General features: G+C 42.9%; 1 protein-coding gene across 1 annotated transcript in view; it reads left to right on the top strand.

Moving 5' to 3' along the window:
• LOC120994387 (galactosylgalactosylxylosylprotein 3-beta-glucuronosyltransferase 1-like) overlaps positions 1-12867 on the top strand; it is a 125393-nt gene extending 112526 nt beyond the window's left edge. The window contains exons 3-6 of the mRNA XM_040422907.1: positions 3325-3857; positions 6893-7189; positions 9828-9933; positions 12847-12867. Coding sequence (XP_040278841.1) covers positions 3325-3857; positions 6893-7189; positions 9828-9914 — 917 coding nt within the window. The 3' untranslated portion in view covers positions 9915-9933; positions 12847-12867. The remainder of the gene's footprint in view (positions 1-3324; positions 3858-6892; positions 7190-9827; positions 9934-12846) is intronic.
• The last annotated feature ends 218 nt before the right edge of the window (positions 12868-13085 follow it).

Genomic DNA, 13085 nt, shown 5'->3' on the forward strand with positions numbered 1-13085 from the left:
TGGTGGGGGTCTGGCACTCGGGACCCCATGCCAATGAGCTGTTTGAGAAGGCAGCGGTGCTTTCCCTAGGCCATGGGACGTCACATTTATCGGTCACATCTCCTAGGCACAACTCAGCCCCATAGAAGTAAATGGAGCTGAGTTTCAACATCAAGCACTATGCTTGGAGAGCTGAGAGTAGGCTGCGCCGCTACTGCCAGCACCGGTGCCTTCTCAAACAGTTGATCGGCGGGGGTCCCGGGGGTCGGAACCCCACTAATCAGATAATAAAGACCTACACAGAGGAAAGGTCATCAGAATAAAAGTATCAAAAAACCCTTTAAATTAAAACATTCTATCTGCCTGCCACCACTGCATATTCTTTTAATATTGAGTCCAATGTATAAATAGTATGCAATAAACTGGTGAGCTCCCCCTAGTGGTGGATCTAGGTAGTCAAATGTTATAATTTAACTCTATGTCAATGCAAAGCATTTGGAGCTCTAGTGTTTAGGGTTGAACTTTAAGATTAAAGGGGGCAACAAACCCTGTCCATATATGTTTTATTAAGGCATACGGGCGCCATAAAGGGAACCCCCCATTATATGTGCCAAGACCAACAGCTCCAGTTCTGGCGGATCCGGAGCAGTCGGGCATTTATTTGTGCGGCCTCCATGTAACGCTCCATGTCCCCACAGCGGCCGTTATTTCTAACTATAAATAAACATTCCAGTCCAGCTCACAGTTAGTGTTGGGCGCGAATATTCGAATAGCGAATATTAATCGCGAATATCGCCACTTCGAGAATTCACGGATATTTAGAGTATAGTGATATATATTCGTAATTTCTAATATTCTAGATTTTTTTTTTTTCATCAGTAACCTCCCTTCTTGTTTGTGGGCCAATGAGAAGGCTGCAATGTCTTTGTCTGAGCTTAGCAACACCCCTAGCAGCCAATAGGAAAGTTGCCGACCCCTTACTATATAAGAACCTCCCCAGCAGCCCTTGTATGCAGTATTTTGCAGATCTGAAAGAGACAACAGTGTTACTGCTGTGCTCTCTGCTTTCCTGTGTCATTACATTAGATAGTTGGTTAGTTAGTTAGTTAGTTAGTTAGTTAGTTAGTTAGCTTATATATATAATACAGATAGTTAGTGGGAGATAGTCAGTGTAGGTTAGATAGTTATATAGTGTAGCTGATCCATACATACATACATACATACATACATAGTGCTGTGATGTCACAAGTTCACAACAATACATAGTGCACCAATCACTAATAAGTAGTCAGACCTGTTAAAATGTGAAGTTGCATGTATTGCGCCAAAATATTCGCGTCATTAGTGCCGATTTTGCAATATATTATATATCGCAAATGTATTAGAGCACTCTATCTGCATATAAAGCTATTGTAATGTTCTACCATGCCAACCATTTTCTCCAGTCTCAGGAAACTTCTAGCAGCTTGAAAAATTTAGCTATAGTGACCCACGCCTGTATTGCGCGCGCATTGCGCAAATATTACATTGCACATTTTTCGTAATCAAGAAAATAATCTCAAATTTGTGAATTTGCGAATATTTGAGGAATATTCTACCAAATATTCGTGAAATATCGCAAATTCGAATATTGCCCCTGCCACTCATCACTACTCACAGTCAGTTGACACATACTGGCTGCTAGGGATACAGCGCCTAAACCACAGTCATCAGATAGACAAGTCCCTAGTAACTGGTTTGTCTAGAATTGCTCAACTCTTCAATTCAAGACCAAATTGACACTTAAAGGGGTTGTCCGGGTTCAGAGCTGGCAGCACCCCTGAGGCTAGCATCAGAGAATCCCATGCTCCGATGCGCTCCCTTGCCCTGCGCTAGATCGCGCAGTGTGTTCGGTGACGTCACCAGCTCTGATGGGCGGGCTTTAGCGCTGCCCTAGCCGTTTTACTAAAGCCCGCCCATCAGTGCCGGTGGGCCCATGGAGAGCCCAGTACATCACTGGAACTCCTAAAAATGCCTTTGTCCTGTGCGATTTACTGCAGGGCAAAGGAGAGCATCGGAGCATGAACTGCTCCGATGCTCAAGTCAGGGGGGCTGCCTGGGTGAAAATGGAGGTATGTCCGGGTTCAGCTCTGAACCCGGACCACCTCTTTAACTAAGGGTTAAAGAGTCCTGGCAATACTCGCTTCAGGCATTTTTCTGTCTGCTGTTGTAGTAGCAAGGAGTTTTTGGTAAAAACAGATAACCCATTTAAGCCATAAAAATTAGGTAGATACAAAATAAATATAACCCTACCGCACTGCTACCCCTGGCATGGGCTCATTTGTCCTTTTGTGTTGGATCCTTCCTTCCTCTGTAGTTCCATGACGTGATATTTTTGGGAAGAAAAACTTTGTAAAACAAACAGAAATGATTCAATGTATTTATAGATGTGTTTGATTACAGGAATGTGTGCCAGCAGCCGGCTTGGCACTAATCAGGACTAACCAGGCGTTGGTAACGAGATGCATTGGCACATACTGACGATTAAAAGTAAATGTTCTCAACCTTTGTATAGTCAGGAATCAGACTAAGCAGCCCTGGAGTCAATGACTCGGTGACATATAAATCTTAATTTCCCAGAGAAGCTGCTAACCTTTGCAGAAAAACTATTTAATGCTCCCTTTAGACACCAAAATGATATATATTTTTAATGATCTTTCCCTTTTTTCCTATTATACAATAATTTAGTTTAATTATGCTGCTCTGAGAATGAGAAATATTTATCCACATTTGTAAAAAAAAAAAAAATAGACCTTGCCCCCAAAGTATATAAGACTAGCCCACCAATTAGACTCCACCCACATCACAAAGTCACACCCACGCAGAACCAACAGCCTGCCTACTTCCACCAGTTATCTCAGTCCCTAATTTCTAGACCCATTCCCAGGGTGTCCTAGGATTTTTAAACCTTTTCAATGTTTTTTTTAGTCTGAGAAACCATAGAATAAACTTTTCCCGTGCAATAAATTTAGTTTTTCACATCTGTGCATCAATATATCCTGATATCTAAGGAAAGAATCGGTTTCTTTTTATAGGATCCTTAGTCCATTTTGATGAGTTGAGCAGGGGCAAGATTATAGGGTATTAAGAGGTGTAGGTCACACATGGGCCCTGAGGCTTGAGGGGGCCAGGGAGCTTGTTATTTTTTTTCTTATTGGGACCAAGGAGCTTTACTATCATTTTACCAGAAGACCAACATTTTTGGTAAAACTTTTTGACCAGGAAAATAATCCACCAATTTTTTTTCTTTCTTTGGAAATTTGGTAAAATATCTTAGCCTAATCTAAGTTATCTTTTTTTTTCTAGAGGAGATAGGTGACAATTCCACGGTCAAACCCCTATTCAGCAATGTGACACCGAGCAAAGATGATTCCCTCCAATGTGTCAACCAGTATCCCACCCACGAGACTCCAGTGGTGGTTAGAACATATGTTTATTCGAGACCGCCACGCTGGAATGAAGACCTTCCAGTTATCTATGTGATTACTCCCACCTACACCAGACCGGTTCAGAAGGCTGAGCTTGTTCGTTTAGCCAACACTTTTCTCCATGTCGTCAATTTGCACTGGATTGTGGTGGAAGATTGTCCTAGAAAAACAAAACTGGTGGCTAACCTGCTGGAGAAGGCGGGCCTGAACTTCACCCACTTGAATATTGAGAGTCCACATAACCAAAAAGTTGGCATATCAAGGACACCTGAGGTCACCCCTCGAGGAACCGTGCAGAGGAATCTTGGCCTTCGGTGGCTTCGAGACAACCTCAACGCTTCAAACCCTCCGGAAGGAGTCGTCTATTTTGCAGATGATGACAACACATATAGCCTTGAGGTCTTCGAAGAGGTGAGTGCTTTTCTGAGAGTGATTGAGTACCTACAGCTTTCTCGAGAAAGAGAAAGAGAGAGAGATTGAGAGAGCCATGGTTGGCCTTCTGACATAATGAATATCTTAATTCGCCCTTGTAATTGGCTTCCCGAAGCATGCTTAATCACCTTTAATGTGGACATTCCAATTTTATGTCTATTGAAAAATCAATAAGTTTTCGCTCTTTAATTAAATTGTGATTTAGTTACGGATCGTAACGGGCAATAGCCTGTATTGCATAATGAAGCGGTCACTGCATCTTAGAAGATCATCTGTCACTGTCACATTATTCAAAAAATTGACCCTTGGACAAACCCCTTCAAGTTCTTGAGATATGGATATGATTTCATTGTTGTAGGACTGAAATGCCCTTAACCGGATTTTTATTTTTTATTTGGCTTTGAAATTAAAAATGGGGGAGGGGAGCAATATTAATAGAACAGTAAATTCACCAAGAGAGCGCTATAATAATACAATGTAATCTTAACCCAAATAATTTCAAAGCTCAATACACTTTGATTCATTAGCGGCGGCTTCTTTGGGTTCATTAGTGCAGGAAGGAAGGACCTGGTGGAATATTAGATATACATGGAGCGACATAATGATTAATATCTCTCATTAACATATGAAGTAACATGAGCGCAAACTCCCTATAATCTACCGCATAATGGCGCCTTATAGCCAAAGCAATTTATCATAGGCACCCACCTGTAAAAAGGACTCGGTACTCTCCTCCTGTTAGATAAATGAGCTAATGGGCAGAGGTTTCCCATCACGAAAAAGCAGGTGAAAATTTTAGAGTATTTACATCTCCTATGACAAACCACAGGTCAAACCATGATGTATATGATAATGCCAGACTCCGCTCTACTGCACAGACAAACCCAGCTCAGCTGAGGATGGCAAACTAAGCTTTGAATATGTCTATGCAGCCGGAGAAGCAGCAGAGCCAATGGGGTTGCATCCAGTGGTTCGACTCTCTGTCAAGTGCCACGGTCACTACTTGACCACAGCATCGAAATCGTGAGATGGCTGGGATGGAGATGTCTCAGTCGCTATAAGATGTATACTACAGCTCCACCATTCTCCACCATTCTCGCACCGTACATTGGCAGCACTGTGCAGACGTAATTCATGTCTGTGCTGTAAATGTTTAACGCGGAGAGGAAGGGCATGAATGTATACAGCTGCAAGAAAAAGTTAGCGAACCCCTCTCCAAAAGGTGGTTCAGTGTAGGAGTTGAGGTTGGAAGTGTTGGCTGGCAGTGATGGCCAGTTCGCATTCTTCGCCCGCGAATATATGCGGGCTGCCATCTTTTTTCACAAGTCCGGCGAGGCACAGGTAAGCCCTTACCTGTGCCTGTGCGCGAGCCAGTCTGAAAACAAGTGCGGTCATCGGGAGCAGGCAGTTCCGAGAACAGCCACCGGGGGCCTTCATCAGGCTGTTCTCGGAACTGCCTGCTCCCGGTGACCGCATTTGTTTTCAGACCGGCTCGCGGCACAGGCACAGGTAAGGGCTTACCTGTGCCTTGCCGGACTTGTGAAAAAAGATGGCAGCCCGCATTTGTTCACGGGCGAACAATGCAAACTGGCCATCAGTGTTGGCTGGTTCATCCATTAAGTAAAGGCACACCAGGCCTAGTTACTGACAAATCTGGTTTTATCAATGCAGAAATGCTGATTCCAATAGGTTCACAGACTTTTTCTTTGAAACCGTGTAATGTATGAAGGTTTTGTGTGTCCCCCCCAAAAAAAAGGTGTGACGTCGAGCCTTTTCACCTAGCTGATCTGAATATCCTCATGGGTAATAGGGTAGGGTCCAGAAGAAGGTTCTCATAGATTACAGAACTAATTTACCATGATCTAATGAGCAATTACTACGTGTCCTCCACCAATGCAGCAATTAATGGTGGTGGCCCTCAGTCCTGGAAGATCTTCTGCACCAAACTTTATATTAGTGGTGTGGCCAGGAACCTGCAAATATCCATGGGTGCTCTCTTTTTGGCTCCTGGCTCCCCTCTTCCATCTCTATGCTGCTGGTGTACACTAAACTATCATGTCCAGACCCTATTAATAAAATACTGATGAGTTTTTGGAAATGTCCACTGATATTCGGACTAGGGGTCCAATGTCCACTATTTGTAAAAGCACATATAGTCACTCTTCAATATAAATGATAGGGTTCAATTTGCTATTTCTGTACCTCGCATTGACGATCATCGATAATGGATAGAGTAAAAGGCTGAGAGGTTGAGAAAAAAAAAGATGGTGACATGAAAGGAAGAGAAGGTGGCACCAATGTTTAGGATAGGCAGGGCAGGAATATAGGGAGAACGTATGTGACTAGGCCACTCACACTCACACCACTCACCATCAGATTGGTTAAAATCAGAACCAGATTGAGGGAGCCAGTGGGGTCAGGAGAGCTTTTGGCTGTCTCCCCCCATTTACCATATCAATCACAGAATAAGGCTGGCCAAAAACGTGAGGCTGTCTCCCCCCCACACCCCATTTACCATGTCAATCACAGAATAAGGCTGGCCAAACAGTAGATCATTTGGCTAACCCTACCTACACCTATAAGACACCCTCAATGTGTTCTGACAGTGATATAGTTAACTTCAGAACAAAGGGATGAGGCATCCAACACGGCTTATCCTCCTTTTTCCCAAAATCTGCATTCAGGAAGGAGTCAGTAAACCACCAAACACATTAGATGGTTGGGTGGTCCTGCATATCAGCTAACCAACCGAGAAAAGGTGGAGAGGTGGCAACATCTGCAAGGTCCACTGTGTCAGCTATGTCTGTAGATCCCATAGACCTCAGTGGACTTGGCCAGGCACATGTGCGGCTGCCTCTCATATATGTGGCTTTGATAGAAGGTTAGGTGGGACCCCGATCCCAAAGGTTGGATGGAGCCACATCAAGGTTCTTGTCTTCACCAACCTCAACCCTACCTTGTGGATGAGTACTTTTGTATGGTAATGAACTGGTGTCTCACCGTCTCATCCACAGATGCGATACACAAGGACAGTATCCGTCTGGCCGGTGGCTTTCGTTGGCGGTTTGAGATATGAGTCTCCTGACCTTGGTCCAACAGGGCGTGTGATCGGCTGGAAAACAGTGTTTGACCCTAAGAGGCCTTTTGCCATTGACATGGCGGGTTTTGCCATTAACTTACGGTTAATCCTTGAAAGACCACATGCCAACTTCAAGCTGGAAGGAGTAAAGGGAGGATACCAAGAGACAAGTTTACTGAAAGACCTTGTCACTATGGATGGACTGGAAGCCAAAGCCGCCAACTGCACTAAGGTCAGCAGAGAACCCACCATTAATGGTCTGCTTGAAAGATGATATAGATTTCCAACATCTGCATTAATCATGTGAAAAAGTAACTGCCCCCAATAGGAATATTGCAGCCAAATGGTTCCTACAGATGTAGCCGAGCTAAACACATGGCACAGAGGTATCTCTGTTATCTGGTGACAAAAGCCATGGAAAAGTCAGTTCTCTTTTTCTTGCCATTCTTTACTTAACGTGTTAACCATCTTAGCGTGTTAACTATCTATCTATCTAATCTCATATCTATCTATCTCATATCTATATATCTATCTATCTAATCTCATATCTATCTCATATCTATCTATCTATCTATCTCATATCTATCTATCTCTATATCTATCTATCTATCTCATATCTATCTATCTCTATATCTATCTATCTATCTATCTATCAATAAAGATTTATTGGCAGGTCTAAAATTATACATTAGTATTGCCAAAGCATGTGGGGTTGAGAAATGGGGACACACCCCGGGTCAGGGTATCGGAGTCCGTGGCGTATCAGGCTCCTCTCAGTCTGTGGCAGGCACTGATATATTGTGCTGCTATGTCCACAGTCTTCTCTTCCTCTCCCAGCAGGATGGGCAGTTTCTCTTCCTCCTCCATGGAGCTGAAGTCTGGGAGTAGATCAGAGAGTCTCCTAAAGTGGATGTCCCTCACTGCTGAGTATTTGGGACAGTATATCAGGAAGTGGGCCTCATCCTTCACTGCCTCCAGGTGGCCCTGCTGGCACAGTCTGCTTTCTCTAGGCATGTAGCTTTGTCAATGCCGTCCGGATTCGACGGCCAGGCTGTGGGCGCTCAGTCTGTAGCGGCTCAGGATTTTCCGGGCTCTGGAGTTCCCTAGTTTCTCCAGATATGGGGCCAGTTTGTAGTCTCTCTGCAGGCTCTGGTATACTGTCAGCTTCTGGGATGCTCTCACCTCCTTCCTCCATTCACTGACGTATTCCTCTTGTCTCTTGTTTACTGTGTTCCTGATACCAGCTTTTGTGAGGTGGTGTGGGGTGATTATCTGGTCGGGCTGGGTTACAGTAAGTTGATTTTGGGGCTTTGCCTTGCCTGGGATCCCTTGGTGTAGCAAGGCTTTATGGTGATGGGAGCCTTCACTACTATCATGTAGATGGCCCCAGAATGATAGCGCCCTCTTCTGGATTGTAAAGTGTAGAGGGAATCTGCCCAGCTCCCCTCGACAGGCACTGTTAGAGGTGCTCCGATGGACCTGGAGGAGATGCTTACAGAATTCCAGGTAGAATATTTCTGTTGGGCTGAATCCCATCTTGACCAGTCGGGGTACGTGTGAGGGCCCCAGACTTCACTGCCATACAGGAGGATTGGTGCAATGACGGAGTCAAAGATTTTAAGCCAGACCCTCACGGGTGCTTTGAGGTGGTACAGTTGTCTTCTGATGTTGTAGAAGGTATTGCATGCTTTGTCTTTCAGCTCCCCAATGGCTGTCTATCTATCTATTTATCTATCTATTTATCTATCTATCTATCTATCTATCTATCTATCTATCTATCTATCTATCTATCTCATATCTATCTATTATCTATCTATCTATCTATCTCTCTCATATCTATCTATCTATCTATCTATCTCTCTCATATCTATCTATCTATCTATCTATCTATCTCTCATATCTATTTATCTATCCATATCTCTCATATCTATCTATCTATCTATCTATCTCATATCTATCTATTTATCTATCTATTTATCTATCTATCTATCTATCTCTCATATCTATTTATCTATCTATCTATCTATCTATCTATCTATCTCTCATATCTATTTATCTATCTATCTATCTATCTCATATCTATCTATTTATCTATCTATCTCATATCTATCTATCTATCTATCTATCTCATATCTCATATCTATCTATCTATCTATCTATTATCTATATATCTATCTATCTATCTCATATCTATCTATCTATCTATCTATCTAGCTATCTCATATCTATCTATCTATCTCATATCTATCTATCTATCTATCTAGCTATCTCATATCTATCTATCTATCTATCTATTATCTATATATCTATCTATCTATCTCATATCTATCTATCTATTATCTATCTATCTATACATTATATATCTATTTCATTTCTTTTTCATTTAATATTCTGCTGACCTCCTCCGTTTTTGGTTGGTGAAGAAATAGGAGGTTGGGATTTAACCAAGGGGGTGGGGCTTATTGACAATTTTCCCAATGCAGACAGAGCAGAGGGGGGAGGCTCCTGCTGCAGCCACTTGTCTTACAGACACAAGACAGTGAGGAGGAGGGAGCACCTGGGCCACATACAGAAGACTTATTTATATATATATATATATATATATATATATATATGTTTCTTGATTTTAGTTGTAACATAAATTGGGATGAAAGAAAAGGAGGAGATGGAGTGAGAAAGAGCCGGGCTATCTGGTTTATTAGTGTTAGTGTTCCTTTGATATTGACTTATTCTGATCATACTTCTTCTTGATATGTTTTCCGTATCCTTCAGACATAGAGGCCTGCCTATAGTGCACCATAGCGCTGGGTGTATAATGTGTACTGTCCTATAGTCTGTATCTACTGACACCTGATCTTCCCTCCATACAGGTTTTGGTCTGGCACACAAGGACTGAGAGACCTACACTAGTGAACGAGGGGAAACGGGGCTTCACAGACATGAACATTGAGGTGTAGACGCCGAGTGTGTCACAACGTGAGTGTCCTCTCCTACTTGGGTTATAAAGCGCACTTGTTTTATTCAAGGTTCATAATTTAGGGCTCATGCACACGAACATATTCTTTGTCTGCGTCCAATCCCCATATTTGCGGATCAGATGCGGATTTATTCATCTCAATGGGGCCGCGGACAGCACACCGTTTCCGTATGTCCGTTCCTCAGCACTCACAAAAATATAGAACACGTCCTATTCTTGTCCGTATTACGACCACAGATAGGACTGTTCTATGCGATCGCACGCGGCCAGTGTCCAGGTTTTGTAAATCCTCCATTTGCGGAATGCAAAAACGGTTACGGCCGTGTCCATGAGCCCTAATCTATTCCCATACTGTGTCTACAGTTTCTACGCACACCTGTGTTTCCATGGTTACAGACTACAAACTGTGTGTAGTCAGGTCCTGCAACCATGCTGCCATCCACGTGTCCCCTACTTCCTGCAGAGTATGGCTGCGGGATCAGACAATCAATGGGCCAAGGCCTTCGGGCTGAGGCTGCCCAAACCGCCCGCTGAAATCCTGAACGACATAGAAGCGGCCTGCAGCGTGGCACCACAGCTATGGTACTACTAGTCAGGGCAAGCTGGAGGAGGCACAATTTATAAAAAAAAAATCTAAGTTTACAATGTTGCGCTGTTCCCCCTTTCCTCCATGAGGTCTGTATGGCGCCTATTTTTTATTTTTTTTCAATGAATGTTTATGGACAATATGCGTCAGAATGTGTCATCAGAAAAGGACTTATTGTTTAAGTCATGTTTTGTATGTATTCTTTTTGGAATTTTTTTGTGATTTTTGTTTTTATTTTCCATGTCACTATATATATATAACGTTATTTTTTCATATTTTTTTTTAAACTAATATTGTGAAAATTTTCGCATTGACCCCTAATCCTAATAACAGGCACAAATTGTTAATCGATACAGACCACTTTTCAGCAGTCATCTCATTATCATTGCAAGTAGGACCACAATAACAGATCAATAGGTGATACCACAGCTTATCTACTCCCTCCTGACCTTTGAACATGTCTAGGAAAATTACCCATAGAAGTGAATGAGGTCAGCTCCTGTCCTTTGTGTTTATGACCCATGTAGCTGGTTTCCATACAACAAATTTTAAGTCTAGTGGTGAGTGTGAAAAATGTTGTACCCAAGCAGTAACCTCATCTCAGGGTGTCCTGAAACTGGGAACCTGGGCGATCAGCTGTAGTCTGTGAAGGAACCTGGCAGCAAGTGTTCAGTTTCTTCACAGCTCCACCACAGGAGAGATGAGGCATTACACCTTTCTATCTGTGTGAGTAATAGTTCTGGGGCCTACAGAGATGCTCTTTGTAGTTGTCCTCTGCTTTGGCTGATAGATGAGGGTCCTGAACGTATCTTCTTCTCAGAGTTTTCTAATAGGGTATTTGGGAATGACTTTTATAAATTAGGGAACCTCTGCGAGGGAGAGTGAGAGAAGCTGCAGAAACTCAAAGGGGTCATTTATCATTCTGAAATACGCCTAAATTAGGCGAACTTCAGGGGCAGATTGCAACTTTGCCCCACTCACGCCAGGTCTAAAAAAGTGGGCGTTGGCGTGGACGGGAAAGGGGACGGGCCGGCAGACCCGTCTCATTTACCAAAAGGTCTAAATGTAAGACAGCAAGAAAGCTGGTGTCGATTTAGACCGGAGGTGGATACACCAAATTTATGCAGTGGCCGGCGCCACTTTATAACTTCGGCAGGTCCAACGCCAGTTTAGGGCTTTATTAAGACCGGCTTCTAAAATGCTGGTCTTAATAAATGTGCCCCAAAGTACATGCCACACAGTTACCTATGTAATTCATAGACATATAAAATAGAGAGATAAATAGATATGTAATTCCCCAGAGTTGCGTTACCACCTTTGCGCCTCACCACTGCCTCTAACTGTTAACCTACTGTCATCATGTGCATTTATTTCCAGATCTTGCAAATAAATTTCATTCCAATGCAACTGTTGTGTGACATGTAATCAGACACCAGCAGATGACGACAACATGGCAGTGCTAGTTTACCTAGGATGGAACTTGTTTTGTCCATTCTAGCCCTCTGTAGGGAGGGAGGAGTTGTGTAAGGCAGTCTAGCCTACCCCTTCAAGGGGACAGGTTGTGTGAATAGAGTACCCCCTGCAAGGGGAAGGCTGTGTTCCAGCCAGCAGAGCCCTGTCTGCTCTGCTGGGCCCCGAGGCCTAAACTGAGTGCCTCCGAAGAGAAAGATACAGATACAGAGATAAAGATAAAGAGAGAGACAAACTACAGAGATCTAAGTACAAAGAGAGAGGTTGCAGCAGAAAACAGAAAAGTTTCTATTTAATCCAGCAGCCAGCATAGCAGAGCTGAGAGAGTACATATGTAGCAGAGCTGATTTTGTTTGCCTGCCAAAAGTTAAGCCAAAACCTGGTGATAACCAAGATAAAGTTTGGAAGACTGTTCCTCTGAAGTGTAGTTGTTAACTACTTCAATACAAGTCTGGACTCAACTTATTCTGCAAATCCACCACCTATTCACCCTATTTGCTCTGCTTCGTCCGGCGACGCCTGGTGTTCCAGAATATCCAGGTAGGAGCACCGTGACAAGGGTACTGCTACACCACTAAAGGGACATTATAGACCACCCTTCCACCATTCTGGCATTCCTACCCTGGATACCCACCATTACCATGTACTTAGGGGGACTCAGTCCCTCGTTGCTGAAATGCAACTGGCGTGACGAAAAATTACATTTATCACATCTAAAAGGGACCCTAGTCGCATGTACAGCCGTTGCAGATAGATATGAGATAGATAGATAAACAGTGAAAAAACCTGAACATTAGCACTGTATATTATGTATATTTTATATACTACGGTTGACAATTCTCTCTATTTTTTACAGATAAAGAAGAAAAAACTGAAATAATTAAAAAAGAAGGCAAGGAAAAGATCTGATTTATAAATACAGCATTCATACTATTGTGAAATATCTTTGTGGCTCTTTAAACTTCTACTGAAAATGAAAAAGAAAATGTAAAAAAATAAATAACTGTGAAAAAACAAAAAAATTTTGGACTCATCCGGGAAGCTTCCTTCTGCTACTGAGACGTGAGAAAACCTTCTGAGCGAGGGAGATCGGTG

This window comes from Bufo bufo, chromosome 3 (assembly GCF_905171765.1).
Source record: "Bufo bufo chromosome 3, aBufBuf1.1, whole genome shotgun sequence".
Taxonomy (NCBI): domain Eukaryota; kingdom Metazoa; phylum Chordata; class Amphibia; order Anura; family Bufonidae; genus Bufo; species Bufo bufo.